Source organism: Mastomys coucha, unplaced genomic scaffold, assembly GCF_008632895.1.
Source record: "Mastomys coucha isolate ucsf_1 unplaced genomic scaffold, UCSF_Mcou_1 pScaffold11, whole genome shotgun sequence".
Classification (NCBI taxonomy): domain Eukaryota; kingdom Metazoa; phylum Chordata; class Mammalia; order Rodentia; family Muridae; genus Mastomys; species Mastomys coucha.
Window position 1 is genome coordinate 28,798,204 of NW_022196893.1, and position 21,846 is coordinate 28,820,049.

Below are 21,846 nucleotides of genomic sequence, written 5' to 3' on the forward strand. Positions count from 1 at the left end.
GGAAACTGAGGCAAGCAGATCTCTGTGAGTTCAAGGTCAGCCTGGTCTACATAGTCAGTTCCAGGATAGCCAGGGCTACAGCTACCCTGTCTCAAAAAAACAAAACAAAACAAACAAATAAACAAATTGAGTAGAATGGCCTATTGTTTTTCCATTGCTAATCTCACACTGGTAATTAGCAGCTTCCTTGTGTTTCTGTTAAAAACACAGATCCGAATAAGAAATCTGTCCCCGTGGCCAGACCCTGCTTAGACACAGGGAGACCTGACTTCAGTATCTATACCTTGATTACCAAAGCCTCCTAACCCTTCTCTTGCCCACTGGACCAGGGACATTCCTAGGGAGAGCAGAACAAGGTCCTGCTTCATCCATCTTAGGCGCTATGCCTCGAAGGAGTTAGTCCTGCCTCACATCTTCCTCAAGCTGTGGCCTAAACAGTGCAGTCAGTCTCCCCAGCACCCTGTCTTCCTTCTTCTTGGTCAACCCCTGAAGCCACAGACTCTGGTCCTGAGCATCCTTCTGCTCCTCGTGTATGTGGTCAGGGGACTGGTTACTGGGGCCGAAGCCTCCAGTCTCCATCCCTTCCTCACAAGCCGTGTGAGATGCTCTTTACTCGTGTGACAGGTGCACCACAATTCTTTCTTCCTCCCCAGGATAGAGAGCTGTTGAGCCTCAGGCACTTCATCTAGATAGCACGTTCCTTAGCCAGACTGCAAACCGCCCAAGTCCTTCTCCAGGGAGGAGGCCTGGAGACTGATAGTCAAGGTCAACTTATCCAAGGATGAGACACACTTCAGGTTTTCTCCAGTGGCTTTAATTGGAAACTTGACACCTCGGAGCTGTGGTACAAGCCTGGCTCTGTGGGGCCACATCTGGCTCCTGAGCATCAAGGGGGAATAATATGTCATTTGGGGTTGAAATTAGAAACCACAGGGTCCTTCTCTCAGCCCAGAATGTTTCAAATTATAGCAGTTGGGTAAACATTAATGTAATTGTCAATGACACCAAGTTATAGATTCTTTTCTTCCTTTGATGCTCAGCTGTCCTCCTATGAGGGGAATTCTTTTGAAATGAAACAAAACTGTGGGATCAAAGGCATGTCTGTAACTGCGCTGAACATCTGCAAGCGGGAAACTTGTAGAAGCCGATGCTAAGTTGGCCACACAGATGTCTAGGACTGAGGAAACCACCTGCCGCTGGCCCAATTTCCACCTCACAAGTTCTCCAGTGATGGAGACCAGTTATTATGATTCTGCACTGTTACAGGCCTGATTCTCTAAGATCCACCTGTTTCTTTAGAACCCAACACAAGCTGAGTCACAGCTGCAGAGCGTGTGCACTGACGGCCACTTGGTAATCCTGAATTTCTACAACCTGCTCTCCCTACAAACAACTGAACACACCTTCACAGTTATAGTGCTGTCAGCCTCAACCCTCCCCTTCACATTAGAGGGAAGTGTGAGTGAGGCCGAGGACCTGCTCGCAGCCCCACTACATGGAAAAGAGCCCTTGAGGGCAGCTCCTTTCTCTAGGCAGAGAGAGCTCTGTTTCCTAGTTCATGTTACCAAAATACAGGAAGACAAAGGTTTGGCTGATTCTCTGCATTTTTCTAATTATATCTTTTTTTTTCCCTCTCCCAAGTGGGCATTTCTAGATTCGAGATTCCTTTTATAAAACTGGGCTCCGGGATTCCTCCCAGGTCCCTTCCTCCCTTCCCCAGTAAACAGCGAATAGCACCTGGGTCCCGCTTGGCCCTCTGCCCTCAGAGCCCAGCCGGCTGCAGGCTCTAATGGGAAGAAGACACCACGTAGGCTGTGGCAATGTATTTCTTGCCATTTCCGTAGGTGGTCTTATCCCAGGTGTAGGTCTGGATGGCCAAAGGATAGCCACCCAGGCTCAAATGGCACCTGCAGGGAAAGATCATGAATTGAATTAGTGAAGCCCACAACTTCACCTACCTCTGTTCCAGATGGGAAAGACCTAATCATCCCAGCAGAAGGGCCTCAGCCTCCCACACAGAGTCCCTGCTCCACCTCCCTGCATTCAGCAAGCTTTCCAAACCCGGACCCTGGTATCTCTCTGCCTCTGGGACAATGCTCTCATCCCTCCCAGAGCGCCTCCAGCCGAATGCTTCGGAAATTAGGTGTTTGCTTTCTGCTTCGAAAGTAAAAGGACCAGAGCAAGGTACTGCGGCACACATCCATAAACCCAGCTCTCGAGAGACTGTGAGGCAAGAGGATCTGTAACCCCGGGTCCACGGTGAGACAGTCTCCCAAAATAAAAGCAAAAAGTATTAAGACCCAAAACAAGTTCTCAAGTGGCAGAGACCAGTTATTATCAACTGTTCTCTTTGGTTCTCCCAAACAGCCTCATGTGCCAACCAGGGAGGCTCAGGGAGGCAGGACACGCGCACTGCTGGCTTCTCGAATGCTCCCCTTGAGGAGATAGAAAGGCAGGAGATGCTTTCACTGCTCAATGAAGACTGGCCACTACCAAGCTAATCTAACTACTTAGCCCTTGAACGAAGAACAGTGGTTTCTCCAAGAGCCCCAGCCACTGACCAGCAGACTCAAATTCTCCTGATGCTATCTATCCTGGATGGCAATAGTCGGAGACACCCCTCCCGCCACAGTCCCTTGGTCACCCAATGCTTACTTTTTGCCTGGCCTGGTGATGAAGCACAGAGAATAAAGGGCAAACTCGAACTCAGGGCTGCTGCCGATGAAGGCTGAGCCCACTTCTTTGTAGTAGCCATCCCAATTGAACTGCATGGCCAGGACATCGGGATAGGAGTCCCACTGCAGAGCGAAGGGCAGCAAAGGTTACGTGATAGAACCAGGCACCAACAGTCAGCTAGGATGGATGGGGGTCCATGAGGAGCCTTCTGGGGACACTGGCTTCTTTAAAGAGACGGAAAGGGCAGTCCGCCGTGTAAAGTGTCTGCCACTCAGACCCACTGTCTGAAGCTAAGAGTGGCAAGGTCACTGTAGCATCCACAGGCTCAAGCCGGAGGGGTCACAGACAGCCATTCCCTACGGCCCTCCACATGCAGGAGGCCAGCTCATTGCCCCCCAAATCGTCTTCTGGTGCAGGACAGCAAAAGTTTCAAACGAAACGTGCAGGTTAGCTCAGTTAGCCAGCCTCAACACTCCAGCCACCCTTCAAGGACATTCAAGCAGGGGGTAGATGCATGCCTCTGTTCTCTGCTCTAAGCCTTGGCCCTTGACCTTGACCTTCCCCTGGGAGGTGGCGCCCTCTGTCTCCTGTCCCTGGCAGGTTTGGAGGCTTCACTGTTGGGGCTTGGGTTGGGAATCTGCTCTCTAACGGATGAGGATGTGGCAGCCCTATCCCCTGCCCGGCAGTTGTGAAGGCCAGAGTGAGAAGCAAGTCTGACTGCTTGGAAGACAGGGGAGAGCAGGAAGTCCGAGCACCACCCAGGCTCCTCCAGCCCAGGGACTCACAGGCCCGTCGTAGTTGTGACTGTAATAGTCAAGCAGACCCTCCTTCTCCTGCAGGTAGAAGCGGATCCAGTTATGGAAGCCGGTGACCTTGCCTTTCTTCACTTCGCCTGTAATGAAGAGTCCGAGGTGGGTGGGTGGTCTGGGCTCCCTTCCCCCACAGTGCTTTCTACCGCTCCACACCAAGCCTCTCTCCTACGTCCAGGCTCTGACTTCTAGAATATTCAGCAGCTTCCTTAGCCCCTTGCCACCTTCAACTGCTTGTCCTCTCTATTTTGACTCAAGACCTCAGGAGACTCCTTCCCCCTAGACAATCCACTTCCCTGGCATACTCCTCTGACTTTTTCCAAAGGATCAAGCCAGGCGCCGTGGGAACTTTCAGGGATGAAGAGGCACAATCGCCTCTGTAGGAATCCCTAACCAAGCGATGGAACCAAAGAACTGCTCAGAGGCAGATAAGCCAGTAAGTACTCGCTCGTACTAGATGGAGCCCAGGGGAGCCAAGGACTGGTATTTCCCCCTTAGATGTTCTAAAGCGACTGTCATCCCTTAGCGTGACTTCTCAGATGCCTTCCTAGTTGGCCTAGATGGCAGACATCTTTGTCCCTCCCACTCTTCCTGGCCAAGCAGAGTGAGCCTACCAGAGAAGACATGCTCAAAGCCACTCGAATCCCCTTCCTCATTGCTTCTTGAATAGAGTCCAAACCACATGTTCTTCAAATCATCCACAAACTCTTGTTCGGAGCTATAACGGTCTGTGGAAAGAAAAGCAAAGAACTATTCAGGGAGAAAGTGGGCCAGGTCCTGGGAAGCAAGGAAGGGCACCTGTTCCAGCATATCAAAGAAATAGGGGATCAGCAGGTGTGACTAGACACTCATTATATATGGTTAATGGGCTGAGGAGTATACATACACACACACACACACACACACACACATACACACACACACACACACAGGGTCCGTCTCTATAGCTTGCTTTTCATGGGAAAACATGAATAATAAAAAGAAATAATAACTAATGTCTCTGATTAGCATGAAGTCTACCCCATAACAACTAGAGGAGGAGATAGTTTGGGTTTTGTTGTTTTAGATGGGGGTCTCATTAAGTAGCCCTGGCTGTTCCAGAATGTGACATGTAAAACAGACCAGCCTTGAACTCACAGAGCTCTGCCTTCCTCTACCTCCCAAGGCAAAGGAGTTGGGGCTGGGGCCAGGAAGGGGAGCTGTTGGTGATCAGCCACCTATAGAAGGATAAAGACTTCTCTACACAGAAATCCATCTGAGAAAACTGAGCAGAAAGGGAGACAGTCACATCAGAGAAGGAAGTGGCACCCGGATCCTTCAAGCCATGGTAGTAAGGCCAGATCTACTCCAGAGATACTGCTCTGAGTATCTGGTATATAGCAATAATATACCAATAGTGTGGCTCTACGGAGCACTAGCCGCATTCACACTAGCTGTGTTCACACTAGCCGCATTCGCACTAGCTGCATTCACACTAGCTACATTCACACTAGCTATATTCACACTAGCCGCATTCACACTAGCCACATTCGCACTAGCCGCATTCGCACTAGCCACATTCACACTAGCTCTATTCACACTAGCCACATTCTCACTAGCCGCATTCACACTAGCTACCTTCACGCTAGCTGCATTCACACTAGCCACATTCGCACTAGCTCTATTCACACTAGCCACATTCACATTAGCTGCATTAACACTAGCCACATTCAGACTAGCTGCATTTACACTAGCCATATTCACACTAGCTGCATTCACACTAGCTGCATTCACACTAGCCACATTCACACTAGTTGCATTCACACTAGCCACATTCACACTAGCTTTATTCACACTAGGCACATTTACATTAGCTGCATTCACACTAGCCATATTCACACTAGCTGCATTCACACTAGCTCTATTCACACTAGCCACATTCACACTAGCTGTGTTCACACTAGTACATCAAGTGAATCTGTAGCAATACTGAATCTTCACATAACTAATGATATTCGTCAGCCCGAACTTGGAACTACAGAAACTGAGGTTGACAGAAGTCACAAAACTCATGCAAGAGGATACACACTGTTAGCCACTGCACTTGACCCCACACAGTATGGCTCCAAAGGTGGACCTCTTACACCATGGCAGGTTCTTTGTGGTAGACAGTGGCCTGGTTGGTTTTTTGTCAGCTTGGCACAAGCTAGAGTCATCTGAGAAGGAGCAACCTCAACCTAGAAAGTGCCTGTCAGATTGGCACGTAGGCAGGCCTGTTGGCATTTTCTTAATTGATGATTGATGTGGAAAGCTCAGCCTCCTGAGGACGGTGCTAGCCCTGGGCAGGTGGGCCTGGGGTATATAAAAAAAGCATATGGAGCATAGGAAACAGTGCTCCTCCATGATCGTTTGTTTTAGCAAAATCCTGCCTCCAGTTTCCTGCTTTGGCTTTGCTCAGCTGAAAGCGTAAGATGAACTAAACCCTTTTCTTCCCACGTTGTTTTTGGCTATGGTGTTTATCACAGCAGCAGAAACCTAACTAAGACAGTGGGCATGACATGAATGGACAAGACAATAAACATGAAGGGGTCTTGGGTGGGGGGCGACTGTGTGACAAGAGCTGTGTTTAAAGGGTCACAGCTCTTGTCACACAGCTCTGTAGGCAAAGGCAGAGAGAGCAGTTCAGAAGCTCAGGCTTCTCCATACTTCTCCATGGTGCTAGCTTCACTCCATACGTTGGTGCTAGCTTCAGCTAGTGGCAGCAGAGAAGAAGGGTGAGAAGCAAGCAGATCTAGAATAGGTTCTGGAAGTGAAGGAGATTACTGATGGGGAAGCAGGGTGGGGAGCAGTGGAGTAAAGAGAAAAGTCAAATCTATCCACTGTGCTGAGGATGTAAGCTCAGGGCAAACGGATTGCCTAGCATGCACAAACTAATCAGGTATGATCTCCAGTCACACACATATACACACACACTCACAGACATACACATATATACAGACACACAAACACTCACAGACATACATACACATATACACATAGATACATACAGACACACACAGACATACACATGTATACACATAGACATACATATACATACATAAACACACATATATTCACGTAGACATACATACACACAGACACACAGACATACACATACATACATACACACACATACATACAGATATACACACACGCACAGACATACACATGCATGCACATATATATACAGGCATACATATACATATATGCACATATACACATATAGACACACAGACACACACACACACACACACACACACACACACACACACACACACCCTAACTCCTAGGCTTTGAGCATGAGAGCTGATGGATTATGGTGCTGTTTATGAGATGAGAAGAGCGAGGGAGGAGCAGGTCTGGGGAAGAGGTAGGAACAGTGAGTTCTCTTCACACTGTGTTATGTAAATAACAGATAGCAGAGTGGAGTTGTTGAGAGGGCCACTGGACCCTGAGGGGAAGGTCAGAGCTGAAGTCTTAAATCAAGGACTTTGAGAATTGTGTGGAGGATCCAAAACAGATACCAGGAATATCCTCTCCTTTCAAGGACTTAGAACGCAGATGGCAAACAAGCCTGAGCCGACATGATAACAGACCGGCTTCAGACTCAATAGCTACCCTTATTAGTACTTGCTGGCCTTCCACTTTGATACGCGGCAAGCATCGGTCCTCAAAGACCTGTGTCACAGATGAGACTGGGAGAGGTGACATCCAAACTGTGCAGCTCTGCCATGGGCTGCCAAACCACATCCCTGCCACCACATAATTTACATTGAGTAGCAGTTTGGTTACCTCACATTCTGGAGTTTTAGAAATCAAATACTGAGGGCTGGCGTCTGAGAAGGGCCAGGCAAAGCAGGCATACTAAAGAGAGGCAGGTGGAGTCTATAGTAAATGATAATCCGTGAATCTTAAGTTGAGTCAGCTCCCAAAGTTCTCACCTCTAGATATCATTAATACCTGGCACTAGAGATTTTGGGGTTTGTTTGTTTGTTTGGTTGGTTGATTGGTGGGGTTCAAGACAGGGTTTCTCTGTGGAGCCCTGGCTGTCCTGGAACTCACTCTGTAGACCAGGCCAGCTCAGAACTCACAGAAATCCTCCTGCCTCTGCCTCCTGAGTGCTGGAATTAAAGGCGTGCACTGCTACCGCCACCACCACTACCACCTGGCTGGGATTATGTTTCTGATAGTGGAATTTGGGAGGCTCCTTGACGCTATAACACCAGAATCGCACTAGTGGTAACACAACTCAAACCAAGTCTGTCTGACCTGAGTTATTTCAGCCATATTCTAATCTCTCAAATTCCAAAGAGATGCTGGCTTGAGCCATTGGAGCCTTCGTAAACATAACAGGACAGCAGGATCCGGGGTGACGGAGAGGGGATGAGTTGATCTAGGGGAAGCCCGATCCAGGGATTGGAAAACTGCTTCCGGCTCATTGCTCACTTAGGACTTCTGGCCTGGCTAGACTTCCGGTTCTCTTGCTAAGAACCAAGAACTTAGCCCAGCGGTTTTCAACCTGACCTCTTTGGCAAACCATCACCTCCAAAAACTATTTACATTATGATTCATGATAGTAGTAAAATTACTGTTATCAAGTAGCAATGAAGATAATTTTATGGTTGGGGTCACCTCGACTTAAGGAACTGTATTTAAGGGTTGAGAAACACCGTCATGCCTGTCTCGTATGTGTTTACCACAGAGCAGGCACCAGGGGGCATCCTAGGATTGCGTGTATCTTAGAGAATCCCTCACGTGTTTCACTTCTAACAACAGTTGGTAAGTGTTGTTGTCTAAGGTTGCAGATAGGTTTGCCTGGACACAGTCCCCAGGGCCAGCCACGGAGACCCATACTGGCCCACCTCTGAGACAGAATCCAGCTTGCCAGAGTCCAGGAAAGGAATCTGGGACACACTAACAAACAGAACCCAGAGCCAAGAAGTCCCAAAGCCAAAACCTTTTTTGGTCTGATTTGCGTGAATCTGTGCCTGAGGTGGTCCAGCCAGACCTCTTACCAAGAGAAAGGCTCTTTGAGCCTTGGCTGGCTCCGCCCAGAAGGAGGCGGGTGGGGGTGGGGACCCAAAATCATGGCTGCTAATGTGACTCTGGGATCCGTGAGGTGACTGAAAAGTGCCCAGAGTGGGAGTAGAGCTGGGGATGGGGGAACCCTCGGTCCCTTCAGAAGGTAGAGAACTCACGAGATAACTGACATCAGTCAAAAGACAAGCAAGGTCATTCTGCTCCTTCTAGGGCCCTGATCTCAGTGGCTTTCCTTCTGGCCCTGTCGGTGACCCCTTTCTGGACATCTCTAGCCTCCATGTGATGGCTTCCTGCTCCATTACTCGCTCTCACACCCTGCCCTACCCCAGCCCCACTTCCACAGAGACCTCAGCAGTGTCCAGTTCTCCTGGAGATGCCTCACCCCCACAGCTTTGAGCGGCAGAGAAGGCTCACTCACTTTGGTGATGGAGAAAGCCGTAGAGCTCCTTCATGACAGCTGTCTTCATGACCTCTCTGAGGAAGACGCCCTGCTCCTCCAGCTGCTGGGCACTGAAGTGCTCCCCGTGGCCCGTGGCCCGCTGGTAATTGTTGAGTAAGTTGATAAAGGCTGCGTAGGTAGGCTTGGAGAACAGCTTCTCGTTGACGTAAGTGAAGAGCCTGGCAAGTGGATGGAGACCCTTTGAGAGACCTGAAGATGCACTTGAAACTCTCCCCCAATCTTCCAGACAGGCCAGGGGTAGGACATAGAGATGGCTTCAGGCACTAGAGGCAAGCAACCTCAGGTGCTTTAGGGGATGGGTGTTAATTTTGTGGTTTAGTTTAGTTTTGGGTTTTGAATTAGGATTTCTCTATGTAGCCCTGGTTGTCCTGGAATTTGCTTCGTAGACCAGGCTGGCCTGCAACTCATAGAGATCCATTTGCCTTTGTTACCCAAGGGATTGAAGGAATGCACCACCATCACCCGACTGAGTTCCTTTTGACGGCCAGCTCTGAGGTCTGTTTCCTTCCATCTTACAAACCTGGCTATAAACCCACCTAAACAAGATGATTTCTTTGTTTCTGGACACCAGTTGTTCATGTCAGAGGGACATCCTCTCCCTTTGTGTTTGCCCCACTTTGAGGAGCAAAGATCCAAGGCATCAAAGGAAGTAAGGGTGGGGGGGAGGACTTGGAGGGAGGGGGGCAGGGTTTGGAGGGAGGGAGGGGCACTCACGGCTCTGGGCATCGATCCACTTGGTTCCCTGTCTCCGACGAGGAGATTCTGTTTTGACTGTTGAGGACAATGTCTGTCTTCTGGGCTTTATTGGTATCTACCTTGTAGATGGTCTCAGAGATGCCCTCAAGCTCTTCCTTGGTAATGGCATCGCTGCTGTGGGAGAACCCCTCTGAGAGGAATTGGGAGAGGGCATGAGAGCTAGGAAGAGGCAGAGCGCCAACTGTCTGAAGATCAGTAGTGTCCCCTCTTGGCCCCTCTGGAAGCTTGCTCCAGGGACGGGGAACACTGCCCAGTACTCTGTAGTGAGAGGACAGGACAGTAAAAGTCCCCTAAGACCCGGCACATGCCACGGCCACCGTGTGCACAGAATGTCCATAACACCCGTCTGCACCGAGGCTCCCGGACCGAGGCAGGCATCAGAATCGCCTGGGGGGGCTTTATCAGAATGGCCAACCCGGTCCAGCGTTTCTGAGCAGCAGGTCTGGGCCACAGACCTTAGGAGAATATCCTCTCCGAAAGGGTCTCAGCTGCGAGGACCAGCAGGTGCTGCTGGTCCTGCCGGCCCGAGGACCACACTGCGAGAACTCTAGACCGTTCCGGCGTGTCTGGGGCTGTGCTGACTGACCGTGATCACCGCCACACAGGCTGTCAAAATCCTCACAGCAGTTCCCAAACTCTAGGCAGCGGTCATTGCAGTGGCAAGGGTGGTGCTTGTCGTAGGCTTCCCGGCAGCGGCCCTGGCAGGAGCTTGGTGCGGAGTACAGGTCTAAGAGGACAGAGAGGCGGGCTGTATCCCTGGCAACCTCCAGAGGGTAGGCTAGGAGCCTAAAGACCAGCCCTTCTACCCACACCCCTAGTTAGGCTCCTTGCTAAAGGTCTCCTGGAAAAAACCACCACCAGCAACAACAAACAAGCTTAGCTTCTTGCACATTCTGCAATCAGGAAATCCTTCGTTTTCTGATGCCGGGCTCTACTCTGGCCTGTTGTCTTTATAATCTTCCCACTCTAAAAATAAAAGCTCTCTCATTTCCCTCCCCAGGCCTGGGTTGTTTTCCTGGCCACCTCACCCCTCCCCCTGGCTGCTTGGATCACAGTTGTCTCCCCTGGACAGTCCCAGACTCATTCTTCTGGCTTAGGCCTGGGTCCTTACCCCTGCTGTGGCACCCTCTCCCCCTTGTCACCCCCCCTTGTCACATCCTCCCTCGGTGTCTCCATCTGGGCTTCAGGCTTACGGCTTGCTGGGATCTCGTCCTCTGGATCCAGGAATGCCTTTGGCTCTGGGGGGCCTTCTTCAACTATGACATAGGAAAATAAAGTCACCAGCCATGCTGGGGTTTCCCTCCAGCTTTCTCCCAGCTCTGGGCTTCCCACCTGGAGGCAAGCACCCTTGTTGAGGGGGTATTCGGACACCCCACCCCACCCCCAACCTGACACGAGAGGCCGAGGACTAAAAATGGAAGGCTTTCCAAGGTCAGGTTACTGAAAACTTAAACAAAACAAAACAAAAATAATTTCCCCAGATGACAAATTTCCTACCATTCTGGTGTTTGTGCCCACTGCACTCAAAAGATATAAAAAGACATGTATGTTTAAAAAAGGAAGGGGCAGGGGGAGCCCCTTCTGGATCAAAAACCAATTTGAGTTGCCCCATCTGAATAGAGCAGTTTAGCACTCTCCAAATGACAAGGCTCTCGGTTGAGAACATCCTGTTCCTATTAAGAGGGTGAGTGGGGACCTACCTCTCCCTGGGGGGCTGGGCAGGTGTCTTAAGTACTGCTGAAGCACTGTTAAAATCTGCTCGAAATCACTGCTAATAGTAGGGGTGCATTCTTCTAGTTCTTACTGTAAGCACCCCTTACGACGCTTGCCCGTAAATCAGCGTGGGATGGGGCCGGCTCCCTAACTGGCAGCCGTTGGACTTTCTGGCTGCCTTAGATGCCTTGGGTTAAAGGACTGTTCTCAAAACAGCTAGCCACACCAGCCGCGTGCTAGCTGCAGCATGTGGAGGAAAGCAATAGACGGTGGCAGCCGCTTACTCCAGGTCTTGAAGCCACAGTCCCCAGCATAACCATTTCAAGCAGTTAGCACCACACCGTGCGATCGCAATCCTCTGAGGACTGACTCTATAACAATTTACACCCAAGCCAACCAGAGGCAGAGCCTTTTCTCCTGCTGGTCTGACCCAGCCTAACGGTGGGTCATACACAGCCTCACACAGGGTCACATAACTGAATACGGGGTCATGAAGAACTTGCCACCAGTAAAATGTTTCTGGACCGGCAATGGTGGGAAGAGATTAAACCCAAAATAAAGCATGTCATGAACCTGAGGAGTTACTGGCAGGAGTCAATTGTGTGTCATGTGACCTCGATGCACGGTTGGCTCTGAACGTACAGCATACACTGTGCCTGGCATCACAGCACACAGGCAGGCCTGACAAGTCTGCTCCAGGACCGCAGAGTGTTATGAATCACATGGCCCTTCGCTTTCCTTGCCTCCCCTCCTCTCCCATGACTGCTTGGGTCACACCAGTGTCTCCCCTGGACAGATCCAGACTGGTTGTTCTGGCTTAGGCCTAGGTCGCCTATTAAATGTTTCATGAGATGGGCCCTCAGAGAGACCGGGCTGACTTTAAACTCACTGGGCAGCTAAGGATAGCCTTGAGCCCCTAGGCCTTCTGCTTCCACTTCCCAAGTGCTAGAGGTTACAGGCGTGTAGCACCGTCCTTGGCTATTACAGTAAACGTCTGATATGCATACCTGCTTTACATAGCTATAGCCCAGAGTCACAAAGACTCTCAGCGTAAAGGAGTCCCCGGTGGGACTCCCAAGAAGCTGGGTCTGATGGAGGGAGGAATGATCCCAAGTATCTCAAACGGCCGATGCCACAACTGGAGCGAGCTAAGAACCAAGCTCTATCCTCAGGCTGTGACTGCTGCTAACAACCTTTCTCCTCCAACTACAACATCAGGCTCCAGGAGCTGGGCAGGAGACACCCACCTATGCTGCCCATCCTGGTGCTGTGACGTTAAACCCAGCAAAATGCCTCTCCTGAGCATCCCCTTTCCCCCTTAGGAGTCGGCTGACCTGAACCCAAATTAAAAGGCAGCAACTGGGCTGGAAAACTTAAGGCAGCCATCACAGCAGCCAGAGGACAGAGGTCAGGCAGGCTGGAGAGGGGAAGGTGGGGTGTGTGCAGAAGGGAATCATGGGAAATGTGTGCTGCCTTTAAGACAGGCATTAGATCCTCGAGGAAAGTAAGGTCAAGGCCCATTGTGGATTATGAGACGTGTGGCCACTCCGTTCATTGGGCCATTAACACATGATTACTGCTCCTGTCGGGTCAAAGAACGATGCAGAGGATAAGCCTAACTTTCCTTACTGGTTAGGCCTGTCACACACTCAGAATTACCCGTCTCGATAAAGATGACTTCGGTTCCAATCTAGTTCTCACCCTAAGTTTCATAAAAGGTCACCAATAAGGCAGCATGGTGGTATGCATGATCCTGGGAACACTGTGGTGGTTTGAATACGCTTGGCCCAGGGAGTGGCACTATTAGGAGGTGTGGGCTTGTTGGAGGAAGTGTGTCACTGTGGGAGTGGGCAAGGAGACCCTCCTCCTGACCACGTGGGAGCCAGTCTTCTCCTCGATGCCTAGAACAAGTGGTAGAACTCCAGCTCCTCCTGCACCATGCCTGCCTGGACGATGTCCGGCTTCCCACCTTGATGATAATGGACTGAACCTCTGAACCTGTAAGCCAGCCCCAATTAAATGTTGTCCTTCGTAAGATCTGCCATGGTCACGGTGTCTGCTCACAGCAGTAAAACCCTGATGGAGACACCCTCCCACTCTGTAGTGTCTTTCTTACTTTTCCACATTCATTTTCTTCACTGGTTCCTTATCACCTTTTCCTTACCCTTTGCAGATGTAACAAGGAACCCCAAAGCCATGAAGCCACTAGCTAGAGGTGGCTTCGGGGGGCCATCACTTTGCTCCCCCAGATCTCCTGGTTAAGTTCTGTCACACTCAAGAGATGCGTCCCACCTTTGCAAGTGGCAGAAGCAGGCGGTCAAATGAAAGGAGAGACAGTAGTTGCTTCTTCAGGGATAAACTCCTTGATAGAGGCCAGAACGAATCACAGAACCAGCTTCAGTTAAGAGCCATACCAGAGCTGTAGGATCCTGGCACTCCAGGCCCCCACAAAAGCTGTAACACTTACAGGTCCCTGAGGCCTAGTACCCTAGACCCACACAAGAGCCGTATCACGTATAGAATAAAAGTCCTGGTACTGGAGACCTGCCCAAGAGCTGAATCCTAGAAAGTCCCTCCTGCTGTCACTCCCATCTGCTGCCCCCTCACTCACTCACTGCCGTCATATACTGAGGCATGCAGCAGCTGCCAAGGACAGTAACTGAAGCACTCCTTGCATGCCCAGGATTTCTACCCAGGTGGAAGGAAAGCGTCCCCGGCAGCTGATGGGCAGCACTCTCCTAACTGCCAGCCAGACTAGGGAGAATGTTCTCAGGCCTTAACGGACATGAGATACCATCTCCCCGTTCTTCTTGGCTTCCCCTGGCAGAACAGCATGTTTGTCTCGCTGCCCATTCCCTTACCAGAAAGGCTGAGTGACCGAAGCCTTGGCTCTGGGCAGAGGGGATCAAGTAGGAATGGAGACGACGAAAGACTATTTGCAAGGGTCTGAACACCCCTGTCATCACATGGTGGAGCACAGCTGCCCAGACCCACAAGGAAGGGCAGCATCCCAGTGGCTCTGAGTCTGTTGGTGAGATTGCTGGGTAGCCCCACACCGTCACCATCAGGACCACAGGTCAGGTTATTCACTCAGATGAGACTCAGCCCATTGCTTAGTGCCAGGCTGTGTTGCGAGTGTTGGAAATCTACAAGCGTCTTAGCTATATTCTATGCTGAATAGACTTTTGTGAGCTGAGCCAGACTTTCAACCAGTCCGAGATATTTTTTATAGGAAAAAAAAAAGGCTCTGAGCTGCAGATCATAAACTGGGGGCTGAAATGGCTCTCGGGTTGGCTTTGCCTCTATCTTAGAAGGCTAGCAGGATGGCTCCCGGTGAACAGCCTTTTACGCACCTGCTGAGTGATTAGCCCAGCGAGCCCGAGCCCCTGGCAGAGCAGGAAAAGCTGGGCTCTGACTCTGCCAGTGAGCTCTGGGCCTGGACCTGATCATTAGGACCTCTGCCAGTAGATATATAGGTGCATTTTGTATAAACTGAAGGGTTTTTCACGTGAGTGGAAGCAAACTTAGGAGGAGCACACGGCTGGGTCAATGGAGGACACCTTTGAGCAAATTAAGAAAAGGCATTCCGCCAGGCAGAGGCAAACAGATAGATCTTCAGGTATGAAGCCAGCCTGGTCTACAGAGTGAGTTCCAAGACAGCCAGGGCTACACAGAGAAACCCTGTTCCAATAAAATCCAAAGGGAGCCTTAGGGTTGGGGGCTCTTGGCAGACATGGCTCTTTGCCAGAGCTCACATCCTGTGAGAAGGATGCACACACACTACATTTCGCTCTAGCTTGCCAGCTCAGCCAGGTGACCTTGCACAACCTGTAGAACCACACAGGCCTGTCACCTGTGACTGGGCTTGCCATCACCTGTGACTATGCTCTCCTAACTGGAGTGGGGCACACGACTTGACAGCAAACCCACAAAGACTTCATGTCACAGCAGCAGATGGTCCTTCTACCCGGGAGGAGTCTATTCAAATGATTTCTCAAGGTCTGGAGAGATGGCTTAACAGCTAAGAGCAGTTGCATATCCAGAGGAAGTTAGATTCCCAGCACACGTGTCGGGTGGCTTGCAACTGCCCATAACTTCCAGTTCCAGGGAGCCAACACCTTCTGGCCTTCTTAGCTACACGCGCACACACACACACACACACACACACACACACACACACACACACACTCACTCACTCACACTCACTCACATAAATGAAAAAAATATTTAAAAAACATTTGTCAACAAGTATTCACTTAGCTGGGCCTGGGCATTAAGAGCCTGTAATCCTAGCATCTTGGCTGGCTGCAGAGGAGGGTCACAGTTCAAGGCCAGCTTGTGCTACATACTGAGTTCAAGGCTGACCTTGGAAACTTAGTCATATCCTGTCTCAAAACAAAAAGTAGACAATGAGCTGAGACTACAGCTCGGTAGAAGGGTGCCTTCCTCACAGATCTGAGACCCGTGGTTCAACCTCCAGCACAGAGGAGGGAGAGGTGCAGGTGGATTTGTGCTGGTAGAGAAATAAATGGCTTTTTGGTGAAGGATGTGTCTTGCTTTGTTTTGCTTTGTTTTTATTTTTTATTGTTGTTATTTTGAGACAGATTCTCACTATGTAGCCCTCAGCTGTCCTGGAACTCACTGTGCCTACCATGTTGGCTTCCAACTCATGGCAATCCACCTGCCTCTGCCTCCCAGAGTGCAGGGATTTAAAGCTATGTGCATACACCCGGCGTGGGAAAGGAAGTTTAAAGCCATGGCTGTTCAGTAGGTTCCCTGGAGAAGTGCTGTCTGAGTTATGACAACACAGAAGCCACCCCATTTTCCCCAGTTCATGGAGATTGTACTGCCTACCACTTATGCGTGTGCTCTCCAGTCTGACCAGTAGTGAGCAATATCACAAATACCGACTCGTCATTGTGTTCTCTGATTTGGTACTTAAGCTACCAAGATCCTGTTAATCCTGATGGTTCTCACAGATCATCTAAGTCACAGCATCTGCCCTAACCTGAATGCAGGAACTTCCTAGAAAACCTGAGGCTAGCGATCACCAAATCCCTGACCATTGTAATCTTGTAATCCCTGCTCTCCACACTCTCCTCCTGGGTTCTTGAACCTTGTCCTCAGTCTCCAGCCTTGCTCCAAACACAGTCTGGCTGCTGTGTCTCCGACCATTCATCCCACAGATGTCTCACCAGTGCACAGATGTTCATAGTCGTCACAGCAGTCATCATGCTGGAGACACCGCCGATCACACTGGCAGATAGCATCCCGGTTAAACCTCTCATTGCAGCGAGATGCGCACGACTCCAGGTTTCCTGTGACAGTCAAAACCACCAGTTCAGCGCTTCAGGGACCCCATGCTTTTCCTAAATTGCCCCTGCAGGAGAGCTCAGGGACAGATAGAGGAGGCCATTGCTGCCTGTAGGATAAGCATGCTTACAGCCTCCCAACTCAGTATAGGCCTTCTCCACTCTTAGCCTGTCCAGCATGACCCCAGGCTCACAGTACCAACCAGGGGCTCAGACTCGGGTACCTCTTGACTTGAGGGACCAGTGATAGAAACGAGCAAAGAGCCAGTGTGTGGGCAGTAAGAAGATGGTCACAAACTCCACAACTGAGGCCTGACCAGAGTCTACCACCACTTCCCAGAGACAGCGGATGTAGCCAGAGCCTCCAAATTGCCAAAAGAAACCTTCATTTGGAGGTGAAATTTTCTCAGATTTTCAACTCCCACCAGGCTGAAGAAAGAGGTCAGCGGCCAGGACAAGGTCTGCTGGCCTGTCCTGTAGTTGAAGGAGAGTCACTGCTGCTGTCTCCCAGCCTTCTGCCACTCCCCTAGGCTACCCCTCCCTACTCTCTGGCCTTCTCCCCTCCTTCATCCTTTCTTCCACCCTATTCCCCATCACATCTTTGCTCCTTCCAGCCTCTGGAATGCATTCTGTGCTTGGGTGGGGAATGAGGCTGATGTGGGTGAGAACTGGGCTTTGGGACAGGATTCTGTTATGCAACCACAGACCACATCCCTTGCTCCAGACAAACCGCTTACAGAGGCAAGCTTTCGGTCACAGGGGGCACATGACCAGAGCTTTTGTTTTGTTTTCTCTGTTTTGTTTTGATTTTCAAGACAGGGTTTCTCTGCGTAGCCCTGGCTGCCCTGGAACTCACCAGGCTGGCCTCAAACTCAGAAATCTCCTTGCCTCAGCTAGGACTAAAGGTGTGTGCCACCACACCTGGCAATGACCAGAGCTTCTACAAAGAACAAACACACTACCACTCCAAAAGAGAAACCAGCTCCCACTAGGCCCACCACAGCAAATGGGAGGCAGAAGTAGAGGAGGGATCTCTCCACTCTTAGGGTGTTTCTGTGGTGGCTCCTGAGGTCTCAGTGCCAAAAACACTGGACTTAGGAGTTAGACTGAGGACTGCATAGAATGTCAGGATCAGAGGCAGAAGCCAGGCATGTGTTTATAATGCCAGGACTTGTGGGGTAGAAGCAGGAGGATCAGGTGTTCAAGGCCAGCCTTGATGACAGAAGTTCAATGTCAGTCTGGGCTGTGTCAGATTTGTCTCACAAGAAGCAAAACACACATACATAAGGAAAGAAAGAAAGGAAGAAAGAAAGAAAGAGAGTGGGGGAGGGATGGAGGAAGAAAGAGAGGAAAGAGAGAGAGAAAGGAAAGGGAGGGAGGGAGGGAGAAAGAGAGAGAGAGAGAGAGAGAGAGAGAGAGAGAGAGAGAGAGAGAGAGAGAGAGAAGAAAAAACAATTGCCGTGAACAGAACACCTGGACTGGCCAATGAGGAGATCCAACCCTAACTTAGACCAGGGCTGGAGTTGTCTTTGAACTTAGAGCTACACACAGCAAGGAGGGATTTGCACTAAATTGATTGATAAAGTAACACTTTTGTATTGATATTTGGGCAAGGACTGGAGTAAGATGAAACTTGACATTTATAGCTGAGCATGTACCCACACTAGAAAGGAAGAAAGAATCATTTTTGCCTCAAGTGAGACTTTGAGTTGAGATCACATCATGCCTGAGGAGGGGTGCACCGCATCCTAGTTATCAATGCCTTCTGACTGTGTGATCCTGGGCACATTATTTAACTTTCTGTGTCTCTGTTTTTTATTCTGTAAAAATAGGGGAAATATAGAGCCTATCTCATAGACTAGCTATAAGAATTAAATGAGTTAGCATTGGCGAGGCGCTTCCTGTGGCATGTGACACAGAACAGAACCATTTTGGTATTTGTTATGTAAATAAACAACGGCAACATTCCGAGTCCATATCAAGATGGCAGATGTCCAGACTGGCTGCAGCAATCGTCCCTGGTCAGGAACCTGCACACAAACTACTTTGCCTGACTCCCTCCCCCGTTCAACTGGGCTGAGCTAGGAGGAGGCTGTTAGCACCTGTGTGTGGGGATGGTTTGTTTACCAGCTGACATCATCATCATTATGGATCTATTCTTCACATCTGAGAGCAGGTCCAGGTTAAACCAAGTCCTGAGGCCATTGCTCTTTGAGTGCAGGGCCTCCATCACACCCAAGAAGACAGGGCACTGCTCCAGTGGAGGAGGCCAAGCCCAAGGCCACTTCTGCATCCAAGCACACAGGGAACCCTTCATGAATCTTAAGCCATCTTCCTTGGCACCTAAATGCTAAGGTCTTAAGAAACAGTGCTCAATACAGGAAGGGTGGGTCAGCTGCTTGCCCTACCAGCCTGGCAGAACACCCAGAGTTCCGAGGGAGAGAATGCGAGCAAGCAAGGGCCTTGCTCTTAATGGGCCACGGAGGCAGAGTCCAAGGATGCAATTCACCAAGGGTGTTCTAGGGCTGGCAGGAGTAGAGGACAACTGAATAGCTGGCTGTCTAGCCTAGGAAAGCTCTCCCAATGGCCCATGCTGTGTGAGTTTGTCATCTCTGCCTCAGAGCTTTGTCCCCAGTAAGAACCTAATGCCAACAGGTCTCCCATTCCTCCTTGAATTTGTTTTGCTTCAGGGTAACCCTGTGTGGAGGTGGCAGGCTGGGGTGGAAGGGACTTTTCCTTACTGGGAACCTCAGTGCGCTGGAACATTGGCTAACTCCTCACTGTGACTCCAGGTTCCCACCCAGTGCCTCCCTTTGTTACAAAGCCTTTGTATAGACCTCACTCACCAAAGTGAGGCTAGGGCTGATGTCACTGCTCCAGCCGCCTGTGTCCTTTGCCCCTCTGCCTCATCTCTACTTCTCCTCTGCCTTCCTTTTATCTATCCTCTCACTTCCACTCCCCTGTGAAGAACTATACTTCTCTGCCTCCTCTCAAACCATAGCATGCCACAACCTCCACACCTCTCCCCACTGGCCATCAATAAAGTTTGGTACCAAGCCTGGATAGACAGAGGATCCCTTTACGCCAGCCCTCAGGCCCTTTGACAACCGAGTTATCCCCACATGATTGTCTCTCAGATGCTATCTCCATGGAAACCCAGTGAACCAAAACCCTTCACTTCCAGGACCAGCTTCCTGCCTCTGTTTTCTTGAACCAGCCAAAGCCTTGGAAGGCACCTGGCTTACAGATCATGCCTGTGCTTGGCGTGGCTCATACTTTGGTAATCCAAGTCTGAAGATGCTGGACGCTCACTCCCGCCTGCTGGTGTCTCTCCCTCACTTCCCATCCTTGTAACAGCATAGGCTAACCATCTTTTACCCCTAGTAGCCCAAGGCTGCCTGCACCTCTAAAACCACCACAACCATGCCCTCAGGGACCGCCTCCAAAGACCAGATGTCTCCCATGAAGTCCTATCCCAAGCCCCCTGACCATCCTCCTACACTAGTTAGTCCCACACGCTCCCCTCCATTCCCTCAGTGGGCAGACCTGCCTGCGTAGGCTTCCCTTTTCCTCCTCCTCCATTCCAGTCCTAGGACCCAGGCAGAGAGCTGACTCCTCAAAGAGGCGCCTGTAGTGCTGAGAGCCATGGGAATGGCTTTTCTCCTCCATGTCGTTCCCATTTAGGAAGCCCCCTGGGGTTTCTCTATACATCCCCTGATGGAGAAGATAGCAAACGTCAGCTCCTCCTAGAAATATGTGTGCTACAACCGGGACAAGTCCCAACGGGCTGAGCCCTCGGCTGGTCCTCCTGCTTTGACTTATCAGATCCTGTCGACAGTCAGAGGCAGGAACACCCTGGGAGGCTGGAAAAGCAGGAACTCTGGCTCTCCCGCAGGAGCAGAGGAGGATTCTACCAACAGCCCTCAGCTCAGCCCCTTCCCTTGGCCCTCCTCCCTACCACCCACCAGTCGCTAAGTAACTGGTGGCGGGGCAGCAGCTTTTTGCACAGTTACTGAACAGGAAAGTGTCCCTTTCCTCTCCAGTCCCACCTCCTTCCAGCACTTCCTGCAGATGCAAGGCACATCCCTTCTCTACCTTTCAGCTCCCCTAACCTGGGGCAAACCCCCATCACACTAACCATCGCACAGTCCCAAATAGACAGGGCCCACCTCTGAGTCAGGGGCTTTGGCTTCCTCCTGAAATGCCCACCTGTCACCAGGCAACTGAAGAGGGAGTGACCAAGGGCAGCCAGGTAACCCAACGCAGCAACCTCCTTCCCTTTCAAACCATGTAGTAGTCCCAAGAAAACAAAACCTTAGCCAAGTAAGGAGTCTGGTTTTTCTAGTAATGTTGGAGCTGATCCTCTAAGACGTCAGCTCTGCCATCCCTCCACATCATTAGCCAACTTCAGAGGCTGATCCTGTAACCTCAAGCAAGAACAGGTCAAATGGTCCACTGGCTTAGGGCAGCATTCATCCTCTGTTACGCTCAGCTCAGCCCTCTGTTCTTTAGGCAACCCAGCCTACTCCCATACCCACCAGAGAATGACTTACCAGCCCAGGCTAGACCACAGAGCATAGCCACTAGGAAAGGAACACGGGCCTTCATGATGCTACCTGCAGCAGAGTGGCTGTTGGACTTCCCACCACAATCAAGGTGAGTGTCACGGTGCCCAGATGAGCCTTATTCCCCAGGCAGATCCTTTTAAAAACACCAGGACTTGTGGATCTGGTATGGCTGGATCCTTTCAGGAAGAAAAAGGGGGAGGGATGGATGGCAGATGGATAGGAGGTAGAGAGGAGGAGGAGGAGGGGCCCACAGCTGTTTGAAGCCTGAGAGAAGGTGACTAAGCAGGCAGGTCATGCCAGATGTTTAAACAGGTAATGCTTGCTATTTTAGCTGGAAAATAGGCCACACTAGCAGACACAGCAAGATGGACCTAGTTAGGCAGGTTCTCTATTCAAGTTAGGAACACTGATGCGTTCATCTTTGGGTGATCTATTCTAAACCCCCACCTACCTTCAGACACAGGCCTGGCCTGCTGGAGACTGTAGTTCTAGAT

General features: G+C 50.5%; 1 protein-coding gene across 3 annotated transcripts; it reads right to left on the reverse strand.

The window, feature by feature from the left end:
* Positions 1-792: 792 nt before the first annotated feature.
* On the reverse strand, positions 793-21,595 carry Endou (endonuclease, poly(U) specific). 3 transcript variants are annotated; one of them, XM_031358711.1, is made up of 10 exons: positions 21,338-21,595; positions 16,668-16,790; positions 10,953-11,015; positions 10,346-10,486; positions 9,718-9,889; positions 8,962-9,161; positions 4,100-4,213; positions 3,462-3,568; positions 2,656-2,798; positions 793-1,907 (listed from the first exon to the last, which is right to left on the reverse strand). In XM_031358711.1, the coding sequence occupies exons 1-10, from the start codon at positions 21,390-21,392 to the stop codon at positions 1,787-1,789; spliced, it is 1,239 nt and encodes a 412-aa protein (XP_031214571.1). In that variant the 5' UTR covers positions 21,393-21,595; the 3' UTR covers positions 793-1,786. The 3 variants fall into 3 exon arrangements, with proteins under 3 accessions (XP_031214571.1, XP_031214585.1, XP_031214578.1); XM_031358725.1 differs by lacking the exon at positions 16,668-16,790; XM_031358718.1 differs by lacking the exons at positions 16,668-16,790; positions 21,338-21,595 and adding an exon at positions 11,257-11,405.
* Between the last annotated feature and the right edge of the window lie 251 nt (positions 21,596-21,846).